An 18,880-nucleotide genomic window follows, 5' to 3' on the forward strand; every position below is an offset into this window, starting at 1 on the left:
AGTCAGAGGAAGGGAAAAAAACGTTTTTATGCAGATGCAGGATACATGTGACAAAGATTGCAATTTCCTTATAAATTAACCAGTATGATATGTTAAAAACCCATTTGTGTTGAGATCATATGAAGTAACCTAAAGCTAAAATATGAGTTTCTTTGTTCCAAAGCATGTGCTGGGGTCTCATGGAAATTTTATACTCCCCCATTACTTTGTTCTTGTTTTGAGCCTGATACCAAACATCTCTCTTAAGTATTTTGCAAAAACTCAGACATGTGTATTCTACACAGAATCCAGAGGAAATTGTTGGCAGATGATGACATATATAACATTAGAGAAAGAACGTATGAATATATCTCTACTGTTGTGTGAAATTGTTGAGGTTTGTGTTTGGTACCGTTGGTATAAATGGATTGGTTTTAATGTGTGATTCCTATGTTAGCATCATTGCTTTGTTGTTGCTGGTTTTTTGTGAGAATTTTCTTCAAGCTAAGTGGTTGGTGGTAGGCAAGTACAGGTCTACCAAGTGCCTAAGAAAGTATAATGTTATTGTTCAGTAAGGATGGTAGCTTACAAATAATATGCTTGAATGACGAGCTATGAGCTGTAGCTAACGACTACTGCTGTACTGTTTTCATGGTCTGTCTTTTAATATCATCCTGTTTATCTATGGGATGGGTATGGTAGTTCTATCTGCTGAATGCCTGATTTAATTCCATCAGTTGAGCATTTCTGTTAAGCAGGTCAGAATGAATACAATTATAGCATATGGCCTGGCTTATTGAGATCAAATTGGATATATGCTCTGGGGTGGAAATTGTTCAGAGGGGAGAAGGGATAACATGGATTTTATTACATTGACACAGCGTAGCCAATCCATCTACTTTATTACTTCTGCAAACCCTGCCTTTCAGCCTGACTCAGTGCTAATCTGCTATTTGCATCTTACCCTTCTCCTGAAGATATATTGTTTGAGCTTTATCTCTTCCCGTAATCCATATCTTATATCTATATAATCTCATAATACCTTGTCTGTCATATTGCAGGCTAAAGTGGAACTGGTCTGCTTAATAGTAGGCTGATAATGCCCTCTAAGTTGATTGGGCTGAAAAAATGTCTATAAATGGCACAAAATAAGCCTGAAGAAGAATAAACATTTGAAGCACAATTTATTAAGCAATGTGAGGACACATCTTCAGTATATGTAGTTCGATAGATGTTGAATTTGAGATGTTGCAAAATGAATGAACATGAAAATTATCCTGAATTATTATTACCAGTATGTCATAAATAAAGCAAATATATTAGAAAGGCTTGTAGTTAGGTTAGATCTACATCGATTGAAAATGTGGAGCACTTTTGTGAGCATGTGATGGTATGTTGTTAGCTGAGAATATGAGTGATTATCTATGAAATCACCTTATGAAATTATATGCTGCAATAAAGAGCAGGGATCTGAAAATTAATCAAGCTAGTTATGTTTCACAGGAAAAATAAGTTATAAAATGCATAAATGGTTAAAACAGCAGCAAATAGATCAGTGGATATACTTTGGTAATATGTTTAATGAGGAGGAATATTTGATTAGGAGTTTAAAGGAATTTTTAGTTTTTTCTTCAATTCAGGATGGCCACCATCTTCTTACATCGGGGGGGTCTCCCCATAGTTTATTTTATTTAGCCAAATTGCACATTCTTTTCAGATGCTAAAACTGAGTGCAAACAAAAGACAGTTAGAATGCATGCTGTGTCTGGCTTAAAACATGGCCAACCGAAAACCCTCATTTGTGTCCAGTCTGATTGTCAAGATAACTGACAGGCCTTTTATGAATATTATGACTATCATATCTGAGCTGAGACATTTCTGTACTTCTTTGCTGCTATCGAACAATCTTCCAGATTTTTCAGTCTAGATATTTATAATGTAATTTGAAAAAGGAACCATAGTGAAACTGGACTTTAGCCCCGAGCAAAATTGAGCATAGGACTAAGAGCTGAGCCAATTTCATGCCTCACCATTTGCAGTGCCCTTTGTCCCAGATAACATTTACTATGCAATGCACCCCTGTTTATTTTAAAGCACTGATTCTTTTATGGGATACAAAATATAAATTTATGGAAATTTATAATATAAAAGTATTTTCAGTTCCAATGGCAGTTTTTAAGACAACTGCCATACCCCAGATCTGTCCTAGAATCAGAGAATATGTTCTGACTACACCTAAGATCTGAATATAGGGAGAGCACAGAAAGGAAAAAGCATGTTGTACATGTTCAGAGACGATTGCTTTGTTACAGTTGTGCATGTAAGAGCTCTGGCATGTGGCTGAAAATGTGCTTCTTAAAATCTAGTGAGCCTAGGCAGAAACCAAAACTCCAGTGAAAGATGTCACAGTTCCTGAATACCTTTTCCTGTCGGAGAGATTTTGATCAGGTCTCTGTCCTGTCGTGAAGAGCCAGGAGATTTCAGGCACCTGTTTACCCTTCAGTTAATAAATGAACAGGAATCAACACAACTTTCTAAACGTGCAGAGGTTTTGAATAATTCTGGCTCCAAAAGTTCTGAGGCATATGTGTGTGTACGAGAGCACAAGGGGAAGAACTCAGCACTAAAAAAATTCTTCCCTCGCTGTAAGGGGCATTCATTGAGATGCTCCTCCCATCACTGTCTCCACCACAGGTGGAGTGGGCTGGCACTTGACTGTAAAACTGGAGAGAACTGGGTTGAGTTAGCATTCTGATTGATGTCAAAAAGCAAGCTTGGAGAGCTATCGTCTCCTGCACAAAGCTGCTTGCCACCCGGAGAAAGATGTATCAGTGGCTTTGGCTCCTTGGAAAAGTTCTGCTCTTGGTGAGAGTGGCTGCCTCAATTAACTTTGTCCATCACCGCTATGAGGAATTGGTGCAGGCGCTGTTTGATGTAAGGGGCTCATGCCCCTATGTTACCAGGCTGTACAGCATTGGGCACAGTGTGCAGGGCCGCAAACTCTATGTGCTGGAATTCAGTGACTCTCCTGGCATCCATGAGCCCAGTAAGTGTGCCCAGACGTATAACTCTTGTATAGTTGAAGAGATGCTTCTTTTTGCTCTGCCTGATCAATGCACAATTGGGTTCAGTGTGGTGCTGGAATCTCTGTGCCTAATGGAATCAAGCCAGGGCCAAGGTTTTCCTAGTAGAAAGTTTGGTCAAGTTATGGGGAAGGGGGAGGGGCTGTGCAGAACAGAACCAGTGTTCGGATTGACAATGACTTGTTTAATTAATAGCATGGTTTTAAAAATGTATTAAGCCTCATGACATGTTAGTGGGTTTATTTCATTTCATGTGAAGGTCTGAGAGATGTGTACTAGCAACCATCTGAGTTGTAATTAAGGTAAAATTTAATTCCAATTTCAGAGATTCAACTCCAGTTCTCTTTTTTAATGCTGTACTTTAATTCTACAAAATATTGTAGCTAAAATTAATATTAATCTTGGGAGATGGCAAAACCTACACTATCTCTCCCTACACTATCTCTCTGCCCTAACACTCATAACTTTGTTGTTGCAAATTGTAGCTTTGATAGATTGCACTTTGAATAAGTGGGGCAGAGCCTGACTTTGCAGCATGTTGATGCCGATGACAAAGAGAGGGAAATAGAGGCGCCAGACTCATAATTATGCAGCAAGAATTCTAAGTTCAAAGATCATATGTTGAAGCCCTTGATATACCTTCAACAGCTAAAGCAAAGGGGTTTTTCATTAGAAGCATTCTGGTTAATGAGTACCTTCCCCAAAGTAGTGTACTTAGGAATTACAGAAGCTGAAGTTCAACATATCTGGGGGATGCCAGACTGGAAGAGGCTAGTCTACTGCTAACCATTATCCAGTAGATGTCAGGCAAAAATATTTTTATTCAACTAGGCATTGTAAAATTATTCATCAGTTACATTAAGCACAAGAGCAGATAATTAAAATTCTTTAGACAATCCTGCCTTTTTATTTTTATGACATTTTATGGCCTCTTTTACTTGTACGCCCCAAAACCTAATTAAAAGAGCTGTATTTGTGTTTTAGTAATTTAGTAAATGTTCATTTCTCTGATGTGCAAAGTTCAGCATTTTCCAGTATGATATAAATTGTTTTTTTGCATTAATCCTACAAGATAGATAACACTAATAACTAGTAAGGTTTCTTACCACCAAGATTAGCAGGTAAGCCATTAAAATTCATGTAAAGAAATCTCATAGACCAACTGGTTCAAAGATTTTTAAGGATACAAGAAGAGGAACACAGAACTAATGAAGAATGAATAGGGAATCAGCTGCAAATTTCGTCAAGGGATTCTATTATGTATACATGGATCCTCCCTTATAATCTACACAAATATTTTTATTCTTTTGTGCGTACAGTAAAGTAGGACTACCTATATTTGCAGATATACTGCTTACAATTCTAGAGACTTCTGTATATAATTAATATCCTTCTTCCTGTAGAAGGGCCCTCTCAGAGCCTAATAATTGTTTTGGGTTTTTTTTTTGCATCCTGCAGGATACATGTAGAAAAAAGGGGGCCATCTATGGGGGAAGCAGTTTTACATAAATGAATTTGAGGCTAAACCATGCTGATTTTATTTTGCAATTTACTTTAACCCCCGTAAAGCTTTAGAAGGCTGGAATGTGACATTCCAGGAGATAAGCTGAAGAGGAACAATGGAAGGGGCCTTTGGATGCCCTGTATGAAATGAGGAAATAGAGACCCTGATTATGTAGTTGTGACTGTGCCCTACTTTCAATTCTCCACCACAGGAAAAGATTTGCCCCCAGGATACATCTCATACAATGCACTGCTTCTTCCCATTTTCTCCAAGCACAGATTCCTGTCCCTTATGCTTTAAGTTCTGTATGAGAGGCAGCAATTGACCTCTCTTGGTTTGACAGTAAACATGTGGCCTGAAGAAGCACATAACCTCACAATGAGCTTCTTTCCACAATACAAAAGGCCACTGCTATAGTTTCCCATCACAGAATGCCATTTGGGAATCTGTGCTGCTTTCCCCTCCTGCTTGACCTCAATGTTTATGCATTTAGCACCCAGTTGTGTTGAATCCATCTACTTTGTTCCAATGTCAGCAAATATCTCCCTTTCTCAGTGGAGCCAGAATTCAAGTATGTGGCAAACATGCATGGGAATGAGGTACTAGGCCGGGAACTGTTGCTCCAGCTTGCGAATTTCCTCTGTGAAGAGTATCGCCATGGTAATCCGCGCATTACACAGCTCATCCATGAAACACGCATTCACCTCTTACCTTCGATGAATCCTGATGGATATGAAGTGGCAGCTGCCCAGGTACCAGGCAAGCATCCCTTTTTTTATTTCAATTGTCACGGTAATAACAAAAGTTTATTTTAAGGCAGTCAAGGGAGAGAGGAATGGCGAGAAAGGAAACATACTTATGTTTCCTTCAGTTTGATGCTTACTGAATGTGTAGGAAGTGCAATTTTCAGAATGTTTAGTTAGTTCCAGCACTTTTGGAGATATCAAATTTGGGGAAGCCAAAGTCACAGACAATAGCTCTAAATCAAACTTTATTCATTGCAACAGCTGAATTAAATTTCTGTGTCAAAAGGCAATACATCTTGAGAATAGACTCAGGTGACTGCTACAGAATATTGTACAAACTTATCATGATTGCTTGTTTGTGATCTTCCAGAGACATATAGCTTGCCGCTGTTAAGTGAGAGAGTTGGATCTTAATCTAATTTATAAGGCAACATATGGCAGTACTATGCAGTAAAAAGTAGAACATATGCTTTGAATACAGAAAAAAGTAGAACATATGCTTTGAATGCAGAAAATATTTTGGTATCTACTGGTAAAAAAAAGTAGGGCTTGTGCCAGTCAATATCAACAATACTCACTTTTGGTCATGGATACTGAGCTGTAGCAAAGCTGCCCCAATCCACTTTGATTTGATGATGTCATAGTTGCAGACCTGTAAAAGTGAGACATTTCAATCTTCACCCATATTTTCCAGTGATTGGGAAGCAGGCATTACATTGCAATGAATGCCACTGGCCAACTTGCTTTCACTTTCTGGCTCTTCAGAGGATGGCTATCACCATGATGACTTCAAAGGAGGAAAGTCACAGTAATTGGGGGACTTCCAGATAACAGGCTTTCCACAAACTCTTCCAATTTATAATAGTGCACTTAACACAGTTCCAAACTGTTCTGACCATTTATCGTTTTGGATATTCTGTGTAGTTCATTGTTCTTTCGGCAAAATATCTTTGAGCAGGGCAAGTGACATTGATTAGTAAAGGCAACAGCCAATTTCCCATCCCAAGAGAAAATTGATTCCTATAATTCAAACTGATTTCTTGGGCCATAAAAATAAGGGAATTTCAATTCTGCATTTCATGTTTACGCCCTGTAGCTTTGAATACAATTGTGTTAAGGAAAAAGAGATGTTTCTTAAAATATAATCATCTTTAATTTAGGGTTGTCTGTTGAATTCTGACCATGCTAAACTGTATCAGAAGACCCTGCTTAATAAATATTTGGCAACTATTCTTAGCATCCTGAAATCCAGAAGCTCCTGAACGGCTTTTATACTCTTTTCTGAAATGTGTATCTCTCTTTTCATGCCTCAAGATATAAACTAACATTTGGTATTCACTTAAACATATCTACAGATTACACAAAAATGTATTATTCTCTTTTTTAGAACCAAAGTTATTTAGAGTATTTCATTGGGCGAAACAATGTCAATGGAGTTGACCTTAACCGTAATTTTCCTGACCTCAACACCATCATGTATTCCAATGAGAAACAGGGTGGACCCAATCATCACATCCCTTTGCCAGATAATTGGAAAAGCCAGGTAATGCCAATCCAATTAATCCCTTTCAAGTAATGTGTCTACTGTATCCACTTATAGTTCATCCACTCATCCATCCTAGCCATGTGGTTGTAGAAACATGTGATGGCTGTTTAATGCATGTTACTGGACTCTTACAACACTGCATGAATTAAGTTCTCTCCACTTTTTTTGCCATTCTCTTCACTTTTCTCTAAGAGCCAAATTGCATATGGAGAAAACCCAACTGCTTTAATACTCCCTGGATCATAGTCCTTTGAAACACAGGGAGAAGATTTTGTCTGGGTCTCTGTCTGTGTATCTAGATATGGAAAATTAAAATATTGAGTATTGGTTCCCAAGTTCTTAAACATCTCTTAGGAATCTAGCAACGCCATCATTTCTGATGTTAGCCATGTGAAGCCCTATATGCATTAAATAAGATCAGGATGAGTATAAAGTCTGCACACTTGCTTGAGTCTATGTGTGTATATACGTGCCTGTGCATGGGCATGCATGCATGTATGCAAATGCATTTGCATGCTGCCTTCAAGTCAGCATTGTCTCCTGGTGACTGCCTGAACTAGTCCTACAGTTTTCTTGGCAAAATTTCAAAAACAGTTTGCTATTGCCTTCTTCCAGGGCTGAGAGAGTATGACTGGTCCAAGCTCATCCAGGTAGGTTTTGTGCCTAAGGCAGGACTAGAATTTCCAGTTTCCCAGTTCCCAGGCTCCCAATTTCTAAAATACAGAATCATGACTAGATTCACATATTGTCTAAGCCATGAGTTGCTTAAGTATGATTTGCTGAATAAGCCACAACAGGCTGGACATGTTAAAACATAAAGCTTGTGAACCTTAATGGTTGTGGGATTGCTACAACAGATAATTTTAACCACTAAATAGACTTCAATAGTGTGGGTTTTTTTGCTCTGTGTATGAGTATGTATCTGTTTGTGTGTATGGGAGTGTATGGAAGGGAGGGAGGGAGGGAGGGAGGGAGGAAGGGAGGGAAGGAAGGAAGGAAGGAAGGAAGGAAGGAAGGAAGGAAGGGAGGAAGATGACAAACAAGAAAGTCAGATTAATTAGTGTGCACTTAAGATCTTTGCCCATTACTTATTATTTAGATACATGTGTGTTGAGTATTTAATACATACCTAATGCATTTTACAAAAATTTTGTCAGCTGCTTAGTTAGAGTCACTGAAAGTGAATGGGTGGCCATATAAATTATCTAAATAAATGAATAAAATTAGCATTGCAACAGCAAAATGGAAAGCATAAGCAAGACAGAGTCAGATAACCCACTCTTCTCCAATAAAGCTAAGTCAATTTGGCAGATTAAAATTCTGCCAAAATTTTGTTTTAATGGATGGAGTCTGTATCTCATTGCAGCCAAGAACATTTTTGTGGTACATGAAAGCAGGAAAAAGATTTCCCATTTGATCTTAATAAGGGGCAAGCAAGGATGGTAGTTGAAGAGACAATGCCTCAGGCATTGCCATTTAGGGCTTTCAAAATAATTACCAATCTATTAAACTCTGTCCAGAAATCAATTAGCAATTGGTCCAAGGAAAAATGTAAAGGGTTTTGTCCATGGGCACTTGCTTACTTTATTAATGATGTCCAAGGCCAGAGAATTCTGAGATTAGAGAGCAGTCGTTTAGGCATTTTTATATTTGCAATCTGGGTATGTTCTCATGGGGGCAGTGCTGCAAGTCTGAACAAATTAGAAGTATTAAAAATCAGGTTGAGCATCTGGCTTGGTATTTTGTGTATTTCTGACAGGTAGAATCAGAGACATTGGCTGTAATTGAATGGATGAAGAGTTACAATTTTATTCTCTCCGCCAATCTTCATGGTGGAGCTGTAGTTGCCAATTATCCCTATGACAAATCCCATGAACAGAGAATCCGTGGCAACTGGCAAGCAAATAGCACCCCCACGCCTGATGATACCCTCTTCAGAAAGGTGAGAAATGTCAGGGATAATAAAAGCAAGATGAAATGGATTCAAATCAATGTCTGTGTAGAACAAAGGCTCTCTTTTAGGAGGTAATTAGATGCTGGCTACCTTCACATCTAACCTGACCTCAGGTTGGTTCTGCACATCAACATGACCAGTGTGGAAACCGACAGTAAAATATACCAGCTTAAGTGTGACTGCACTTTGGACAAATACCCAGTCTTGGGAATTAAGCTGAATAGAGATTCTATCCAAATTGAGATCCTGGGAGAGAATTCAGATGGGAATGCCTCTTCTGTTCCTGGTTATCTTTGGTGCTCTTTTGCATCAGTTCTCAAAGCCCAAGGATAGGGTCAAAGAGCTGGCATCAAGTGAGTCATCCTCCCATATTTCTTCCACCCTCACTTTTCCCCCCCTTGTCCTCCTGCCATTTATGGCAAGATAATATTAGGAGAGAAGAGACCCAGCCCTTCTTTCTTTCCACCCATCCTCCTGATCACTTACCAAGAGAAGGCAGAGGAGGAAAAGCGGGTCTCCTTATATCTGTGGAGATTCTCAATCATCCAGGCCAAAGTTGTCCCAAAAGTACTTTTTCAAGAGGCAACTGGGTTTCTTTTTTCTCTCTCTCTCTTTTTTTCTTTGAAGAGGTTTTGCTTCTCATCCAAGAAGCTTCTTCAGCTCTGACTGGTCATGCTGGTCATCTGCATTCTTTTTCTTCCATTCCCCACCATCCAGTCAGAGCTGAAGAAGCTTCTTGGATGAGAAGCAAAACCTCTTCAAAGAAAAAAGAGAAAAAGAAAAACAAGAAAATCCAATTGCCTCTTGAAAAAGCACCTTTGGGTCTCCTTATCCTTTTTGGGGTGAATGAATGCCATATAACTGCTCTTCCAGGGTGCATGCTGTATACTGTTTAAAACACCCTCCTCCCTTAGGGCTTCAATACTATGATGCCAAAACCACTGTGAGGAATTTTAAATATGTATCCAGTTATATTTGTGCATATCCAGCAGTCTTATGGAATATTGCTGGATATATATAAAATAATATCTTTGCAGTGTTGTCATTGCCGCACCAATACATGGAGAAACGTGTCACTGCGTTAAATTGTTTGCTAGCCTGAACTGAATAGTTAAACTGAAAGAGTTACTGCGCAGGTCATAAGGTCTTATCTGACAATGATGTACTGCACATGCTTATCTTTTTTTATTACTTCACACATTCCAGAGACTTCTCTTTCCTTTTGATCTTTGTCCGTCTACCAGGAAACTGGTAGACAGAATTGCTTCTTCCAAAATGTAACAATTAGATAGTTTTGTTTTATTTCCATTTATTATTTTTGTATTAAAGTTTGTTTTTTTAATTAGAATATGTTTCTCCAGAACTTTTATTTCTTTTCTTCGCACCTTAAAGATAATGCTGTTTGGAAACGCCGCAGTCTAAGCCTCATCTAGTTCAGGGTGAAATATTCTTCCCCTGACAAAACAGACAGCTGAGATGAGGGGAAGTGCCCCTTCAGCTGGCATCATTCTGGTAAAGCAGAATTTCCATAGTAGGAGTTAATCCAATAATGGGTCTAGAAGAAACTGGTACCAAAATACCATTTCTCTCCTTCCCGTGGTGTATGAGAAGAGCGATGAAGGAGAAAAGAGTAAAGTGACTCATTTCCTCTCTGTTCTCTGATCCTGGCATAGATCCCCTTTTTTAACCTTTCTTAGGGGAAATGGGTCATTTAAGTGCCTGGAGAACTAAAATTCCACAAATCCCGCTTCCCACTTCCCCTGCCACTCAAGAGTTGAAAGAGAAATGGGAGAGATGATAATTTGGGGGCTGGGGGCACAGTGTAAGAGCAAAGCAAATGGCTCTGGAACTCAGGGCCCAGCAATCGTATCAAGGCACGCCTGAAATAGGCTAAGATAATCAACAGCAGCAGGCCAGCTTCCTTCCCTAGATTTACCTCAGAACAATTCACGGCAGACTACTTAGCAAAGCCTATGCTGGAAGAAACAGAAAAAATGCCACTTCTATGAACTGAATCATGGAAAGTTGCACAGAAGTCATTTAAGTGGTAGTCTGGAGACAAATTGAGAGCATCATATATTAATATCCTTAATTAACAGTTGATGGGTTATCTTTATACTGTGACATGCAGATATGAGGATGAATTCCTAATATTGAAAGTGAGGTGTCCAGTTGGATAGTAAAGTTAGAATTGAAAAAAAGATGTGTTCTAAACATGAAGGAAGGAACTGTAATAAGATGGAGGGGGAAAGCTTAAAATGTAAACAGAATGCAGCTGCTGTGAATACAGTGGTACTGTATACATTGTATGTCACATCCCAGGGGTGGCCAGTGATAAGTTCTGTGTTTTAATTCTGACTCCCTGATTTTTTTTCCCTGGAATGTGTATGAAGTAACTAGTTCTGTTGTAAATAATACTGCTAGAGTCCTTGTATATATTTAATATTACAAGTGTTTGTTCAATTTGCTCTGGGAGCTCTGAACTTGATCCTCAGGCCAAATGACTAGTATTGCAATATATCTTGTGTAGTACAGCACAATACTGATGATTTAAAAACTGTAATGAATATTTATGCTTTTTTGCAATAATGACTCTTAGCCAGTTGTTGGATTCCTTCCAGTTGTACCATGAGAAAGAAACTTCAAGGGAAAAAGTGCAAGGAAGCCAACTCCTACACAGTCAGGAAAAAAACAAACATTTTTAAATAGATAATCTTTTTGAATGTAGTGCTGACTTTTCATTTTGGGAAAGCTTTCAATATATTCTTCTGGATTCTATTAATTGATATTTTTGATGTTTTAAGTATTATTATTATTCCACTGCTGGGTTTTTTATTTGTATTTGCTATGAACTACACTGCCCCTGTAGTTGATAGTGGAATAAAACTGTTTTAAATAAATTATAAACATATTTGATGGGCCCTTAACTGGCAATGAATAATCCAGAAACTGCCCAAAAGGCTGATTTCAAGGTGGAGGTGCTAGGATATTATTAGGAAAGTAAAAATAATCTGGTGATATAATTCCCTATACAAAGTTATGCATTTCTAAGATTCAATATAATGTTGATTTTAAATAATAAATAATAAAATAATAATTGAGAATTATAGAAGTAGAAAAGTACAACCTAAATTGTGAGTTGTTGGAATAGCCCTCCTGCTCAAGTTGAAAAATTACATTAAGGTTTCTTTAAATTAAACGGGGGAAAATAGAGTTATAAACATTCCTTTTCCTCTACTTCTCAAAATACTATAACTCAGATGATTTAATAAATGTGAGGGGCAGGAAGTTCAGAACATATACAAATAATACCTTTTTGGATTTATTTTCACAAATGTAATGATAACAACCAGCTTATTTTTTTTAAAAAGAACTAAGAAAAGTTCATGGAAGATAAAGCAATCATTCACTATTAATCACAATGGTTGTTCATTATCTCTAATAAAATAGACACCATATATATGTGTGTGTCTATACATGTATACATATATACATACATACGTACGTACGTACGTACGTATGTATGTATGTATGTATGTATGTATGTAATTGTGTTACAACCCCTGGTATGCCCAAATATGGGAGGGAGCTCACTACTCCCCCTTTCGGTCCTTCGGCTCATTACAGAAGACCATACAGGCAGAAAACCTGTATGGTCTTCTGTAATGAGCCGAAGGACAGAAAGGGGGAGTAGTGAGCTCCCCCCCATATTTGGGCATACCAGGGGTTGTAACACAAATACATACCTATTTCCCTGGCTCAGCTGATAAGGAGGAGAGCCTGTGGCTTAGTGGCTAATGCAACTGCCTAATATGTAATACAGCCCTGGTTCGAATCCCAGTAATGGTATGGCTAGCTGATGAGAGCTAAATAGCTTGAAATAGATTTATACTAGTCTTCCTTTATTTATTTATCAGCACAAATACAACACAATTATATATATATATATATATATATATATATATATATATATATATATATATATATATATATATATATATATATATATATATATATATATATATATATATATATATATATATATATATATATATATATATATATATATATATATATATATATATATATATATATATATATATATGGAACAAAGAGAGAGTCTACCATAGCTTTCTCAATGATAAGTGGTTCATTGCTATGAAAAAAATGGCTGAATGAGCCTATGGTCTAATCACACTGGGCTTTTTTAATATTCTTATGCAGAGGAGGAGGAGGAGAGGAAGAAATAATTATTTTCTTTGGCTCTTTCACTGTATGCTGTGAATGTTTTTTTTCTTGTTTTGCTCAGAACAGCATTGAATCTGCTATATAATATGATAGGATAGTTTTTCTTAATGAGAAGTAAGGACACTAATATTGCAAAGGGGATATTATGGTCTTCTTTTCCCCCTTTTTAGACCTAGAGTCTATTTCCAGCTTGCAATGTGACTGGACAGGTGAAAATATATGACCATCTTGACATTTTCTTTCCAGTTGGCCAAGGTTTATTCTTATGCCCACGGATGGATGCATCGGGGTACAAACTGTGGAGATTTCTTTATTGATGGCATCACTAATGGGGCATTCTGGTACTCACTCAGCAAAGGTAAGGCAAAATGGGACAACAGAAAGAGAGTAAGTATGTTTTGGAGAGAAGATTTTGAAATGTCCCATTGTGTAAGAGTGATAACCTTTAGAATGGTTAGAAAAGTTCCCTATTTTGGAGCATTTCTATTGTTTTGATCTTTGATTCTCATACTCAGATATCAAGTAATCAAGTCATCCTTTTAGTTGGTGACATTTATAGCTCAAAGGGATGCTTAAGATTTTTTACCAGTATATCTATCTATCTATCTGTCCTTCAGGGATGCAGGATTTCAATTACCTGCACACCAACTGCTTTGAAATTACCCTTGAACTGAGCTGCAAGAAATTCCCGCCACAGGAGGAACTGGAATATGAATGGCTGGCAAATCGGGAGGCCCTTATTGCTTACATAGAGGAGGTAACAAAATTATGACACAATATCATTCTGCTTTTTGGCAAACCTTTTTAAAAAGTTGATCCCTTCTTTCTTTCATGCTTGTAAGATGTTACATTAAATAATGAAGCCTTGATTTGACTATTTGGCAGTGGAATGAGATGACAAGGAGGCTATCTAGAGTGTTGGTGGTGCGTGTGGAGTCAGGTCGGTGTTGCTGATGCATCTATCAGCTGTTTGGCTGTTAACAGTGCAGCACATTAATGGCAATGAGTGGAGCTCCCATTGGCTAATATGCCAAGTATACCACTGTTTTTTGAATAGGGGGATGGGGCATCTATTAAACCTGAGTGCCCATTGAACTTGAAGGTGCTCTTGAATATCCATTAAAAAGCCTATGTACTACTTTGCACATGTTTGCACAAAAGTATGTTTCTTACCAACCCTCCTACTTCTATCTTCTCAGTTTTTTTCTTGCCACTGCTGCACACCTCCACCAATCTGCCCAGTGCTTTTCTGTCAGCCCCTCTGTTGTTCCAAATCTCCCAGTGCCTTCCCACCATTCCTGTACTACTCCCACCATCTCCCACATTTTTTCCTAACTCTTCCTAGAGATAATACAATTCTGATTAGGTATGAACATACTCAGTTTTTTTCTTGTTCGCCTAATAAATGAATGTAGAATACATGACAACTCTGGAACTCTGTTCAGAGTTTCAGATACAGTCTTTTCTTCTGGAAGGCCTTTCTATCTATTCTGAAGCTGCTGATGGATGAACTTGGGACTTTCTGAACTTGCCACATTTATTGTGAACTGAGAAAAGATCTTTTCTCAGACCAGTAAAGAAGCCCTATCACTGATGAAGCTTTGGACAAAATGAATTGTTGCTGTATTCTTCCTTAGTACCATGGTCTTAGTCCTAAGGCTGTTCAGTATTTCTGTTGTGCAGATTCACCAGGGCATCAAAGGACTGGTGTCAGATGAGAACAACAACAAACTTGCAGGAGCTGTAATTTCTGTGGAAGGAATTGGCCATGATGTCACTACAGGTTGGTATTCAGCCTAACATAAGTTAAATCTTTTTCTTAAGAGTCCTTAAATTGATTTCATAGGTATTTACCGCATTGTAATTTGAATTTTAAAAATTGCTAGAATTTAGTAACAAATTCAGAAATTAAGCACTCCCAAAACTGATTCCTGCCAACTTTATTAGGATGACTTACTGTATGTACAGTCAGAATTCCTTTTCTGGAGATTTTGAAAGTTGTAATCCTATGACAATATAGGGAACACTTAAAATCGTAGCATTGCACAATTAGCTTTAGACTATATAAGGTATCTACAGTGTATGTTTGTGTGAAATAGACATGTAGTCAGGCTGGTCTGTGGACAGGATTTCTGGAGTTTGTGATATTTTTTATTAACTTTGTTAAATTAAGTCAAATGTTAACCCTAAAAAAGTGTGGCTGAAGGATTCTGACTCCCTTAGATTGCATTTCACCATCTAGAAGGACAAGGAAAAACTTACTTTATATCTGGGATTGTTTACTTATCCGTTCTTTTTACCCATTCATATATGTTATATTCAGCTTGAACTTATGAAGGTGCAAGTGTCATACAAGAATTCCATGTATGTTGAATTGAAAACATTTAGACCTTCATATGATGAAGAACGAATAAGGAAGATGTTTATAGAACATTAAACATCAGTCACCTCCATATTTGTTTTCTTCTGCATTCATAATGAATATTTGAACAAAGCTATGGATTCCTTGGAAGTATTTCCTTGTGCTTCTTGACAAATTAATCAAGACTTTGGTTTAGTTGCTCTTTTGACAGCTTACTATTCAATGGCATTTAGTCAACGATGGTTGCAGAAAAAATGTACTTCATGAGTGATTTGTCAGGGGATATATCAGTAATTCATTAATTCCAATTCCACTAACAAAATGATGGCATTAGCTAGACGTTTATCCTTCTAAGTTTCCTCATCTTCAAATGAAGTCTTTAACATCTGAATCTTTTGGTATCTTCTTCTCTCATGTAGGTGAACATGGGGACTACTTCAGGCTGCTACTGCCTGGTAATTATAGAGTTATTGCATCAGCAGATGGTTACCAACCTCAGACTGTGATGGTGACTGTTGGCCCAGCTCAGCCCTCATTGGTGAGTATGGAAGGAAAGAGAAAATACAATTCTCCTACTTCCAATATGAAGCATGAGTAGAGTAGGGAAGGAAAAAGAAGAAAATATCTGCATGTATAGGTATTTCCTCAACTGCAGCAACTTGGTATCTTGATTAGTGAAAATACTATGGAAATGAGAAATTACTTTTCAACCCAAAAGAATGGTATACCTTTTCCATACTGGAAGGGGAAAAACATGAAAATACTCCCTTAAGTATAAATTATCCACTAGTTATACAGTTAGTTTATAAGAGGCTGGCTTATATAAGTAGCATCGTTTTATGTTTCTGCTATCCAGAAAAAGCTTTGTCTGGGAAAACATTGCAACTAATATGTTTCAGGCTATTATCCATCAACAGCAAAAGTTATTCTTATACAGTAGCCAGGACTTTGATGCCCCATTATTTAGTTATTCATTTAATTTATAGTGCTGTCCATCTCATGAACAAGTGACTCTGGGCAGCACACAATCCAGCCCTAGTTGGACTCCCTTTTAAAAAAAAGTCAGTCCAGCAGTCACCCGAGGACAATCAGTTATTGCTGAACTGTATGACTCTTAAGCAGCCCCAGCCAGCATAGCCAAAGGTAAGGATTGCTCTAGTTCAGCAACATCTGAAGGACCATAAATTCTCTACCCAGGCAGTAATGTGAGATGATTCACCGTAGTTAAATGTTAATTTCCCACATAGTCTCCTTCATATCACAGATCTCAAAAATTGTTGGAAATTAATATGACACTTAGCTGCTTGGCACTAATCATAGCATTTCTTGTAAATCTCTTGCTGTTTCTCATTGCTAGAAATATGCCCAAATCTGGAGTTAACTTATTATCATTGCTTGCCCCAAAGACTGAAATGTATTTTATGTCCTTTTATTGGCCTAGCTGAGGAAAGACTATAAAAAACTATTAGTTACATCAAAATCAAAATCTTAGCTCTAAGCATACAGTTTTCTAAATAAAACAATAAATTGTCCATCTAGAGACCATTAACCTCTTCTTTTAAAAAACCCTTATAATAACAGAGATCTGTACATAGATAGATGACTTTCCTAGAATGTAGTCCTTCTGATTCACCAATGGAAATTTGGCAAATATATACTCCCTTGTTTTTTTACTGCATAGTTTTGTGTTTTTTTTAATTCATCCACAGGACCTTGTCCAATTGAATTCTGTTTCCAAATGGAAAAAAAAAGAGAATATGACAAGCTTCCATCTGGCAGAGAGGGGGAGGGGTACAATGTGTCATGTAACTTTTTATTGGATGGCATTTCAGTGACTTTTGTCTCTTTCAGGTGGATTTCCAACTCAGACAGAAACCTTTGGACAATCCTCCTGTACCAAAGGCATATAAGAAAAGGTCCCACAATAAACCGCAACAAAAGAAAATTGTCCCACGGGCTGCCCCATGGCAGACACTATGATGAAAATAGTCCTTGGCTAGATAAAAGCGGAAGGATCCCTGTATGGCATGTAATGTCAACAATAGTGGCAAATGAACTTTTTAAGAAGCACCCATCCCTCTGATGACCCTCACATCATGAAATGCATCTAAAGCTTTCTGCATATTAAATATATATTTAACTGCATTGTGGATTGAAAACTCTTTCCGGAGGAGGACAGGCATTGGGTTATTCTGTTTTATGGTATTCCAATCAGTCCTGTGTTTTAATTTCTCAAGAACAGTACAGTACTGTACTACATTGCCCTCTTCTGGGCACTGAAGAGTAATCATGGGGAAAAAATTATAATAGGATGTTTTTAATCAGTTGCTTACATGAATATTGGAAAAGTTAGCAATGCATTTCTTCTTTTGGGGGGGTGTATAATATACAAAACGGGAACTGTTAAACATTTGCGGCACAACTTTATACTAAATTATAGAGGCTAATTGTATGTGCCTGCTCAAGCCAGCCCAATATAAGTTTATTCAGATCTGAACTTTTCTACAGATCATCGGGCCTGCAGAGTTAACACTATTCATCTATCTTTGAATCAGCAGAAATTGTTCCCTCTCCTGACTCTATAGCAGTGGTGGGTTTCAAATTTTTTTAGAACCTCTTCTGTAGGTGTGGCCTGCTTTATGGGAGTGGCTTGCCGGCCATGTGACTGGGTGGGAGTGGCTTGCCGGCCATGTGACTGGATGGGCGTGACCAACTTGTAAAATGTGGTGAAAGTCACTTAACGCTGTTGCTTAGCAACCAAAATGTTGACTCAGAAACTCTGGCATTGAAGTGTGCAAGTCTTAAAGCTGTCAAGGTACAAGACCCTTGCACCCCTAACTCTTTAGAAAAAAACCCCAGGGGTGTTCAAACTTGACAGCTTTAAGACTTGTGGACTTCAACTCCCAGAATTCCTCCTCTGGCTCTTCATCTTGATGATGTGCGGACGGGTGGGGGGAGGGAGCTGGAACCGGTTCTAAACGGCACTGAAGATTTGTGGAACCTCTTGAATAGAAGAGGTTATAACTGGCAGGAACCCACCCCTGCTCTATAGTGACCATTTCAGGTTACTGCCAAATGGGGCTGATCCGATTATTTGTCTGCAATGCATGCTTCTGGCTTTGCATGCTCCCCTTCAGCTTGCCACCAGTCAGAGGAAAAAACATCTGCACATCAGACCACTATAGTAGGATTTTGTCTAAAATTTCTAGGCTTGTTTTTCTATGTTCCTCTTCCTTTACTTTACTTTACTTTTATTTAGACTTTTATACCGCCCCCTCTCCCCAAAGGGACTCGGGGCGGTGTACAGTCAGATAAAACACATCAATAAATAGAAAATACAAACATAAAAGAGGAGGCAATAAGAAACTGTACAAAAGCAAAGCACTTAAAAACAATATTTAAATAACCCTAAAAATACCCAATTAAAATATCTGCCAGGAGGTAGAATAAGACTATGA

At 37.9% G+C, this 18,880-nt stretch overlaps 1 protein-coding gene across 1 annotated transcript; it reads left to right on the forward strand.

Annotated features, from left to right (window-relative positions):
- The first annotated feature begins 2,691 nt into the window (after window positions 1-2,691).
- Window positions 2,692-17,567, forward strand: CPN1 (carboxypeptidase N subunit 1). The gene is made up of 9 exons (XM_081956426.1): window positions 2,692-3,025; window positions 5,122-5,318; window positions 6,700-6,855; window positions 8,618-8,800; window positions 13,307-13,418; window positions 13,678-13,817; window positions 14,744-14,843; window positions 15,842-15,960; window positions 17,274-17,567. Exons 1-9 carry the CDS (start codon window positions 2,803-2,805, stop codon window positions 17,400-17,402), a joined length of 1,359 nt encoding a protein of 452 aa, XP_081812552.1. The 5' UTR covers window positions 2,692-2,802; the 3' UTR covers window positions 17,403-17,567.
- The last annotated feature ends 1,313 nt before the right edge of the window (window positions 17,568-18,880 follow it).

The sequence above is a fragment of the Natrix helvetica genome, assembly GCF_964273705.1.
Source record: "Natrix helvetica genome assembly, chromosome: 5".
Classification (NCBI taxonomy): domain Eukaryota; kingdom Metazoa; phylum Chordata; class Lepidosauria; order Squamata; family Natricidae; genus Natrix; species Natrix helvetica.

Coding starts and splice junctions, on each gene's coding strand:
- CPN1 (XM_081956426.1), top strand. CDS start 2,803: ATGTATCAGTGGCTTTGGCTCCTTGGAAAAGTTCTGCTCTTGGTGAGA. Junction 6,856..8,617: donor CAGATAATTGGAAAAGCCAG/GTAATGCCAATC, acceptor TATTTCTGACAG/GTAGAATCAGAGACATTGGC. Junction 15,961..17,273: donor GCCCAGCTCAGCCCTCATTG/GTGAGTATGGAA, acceptor TGTCTCTTTCAG/GTGGATTTCCAACTCAGACA.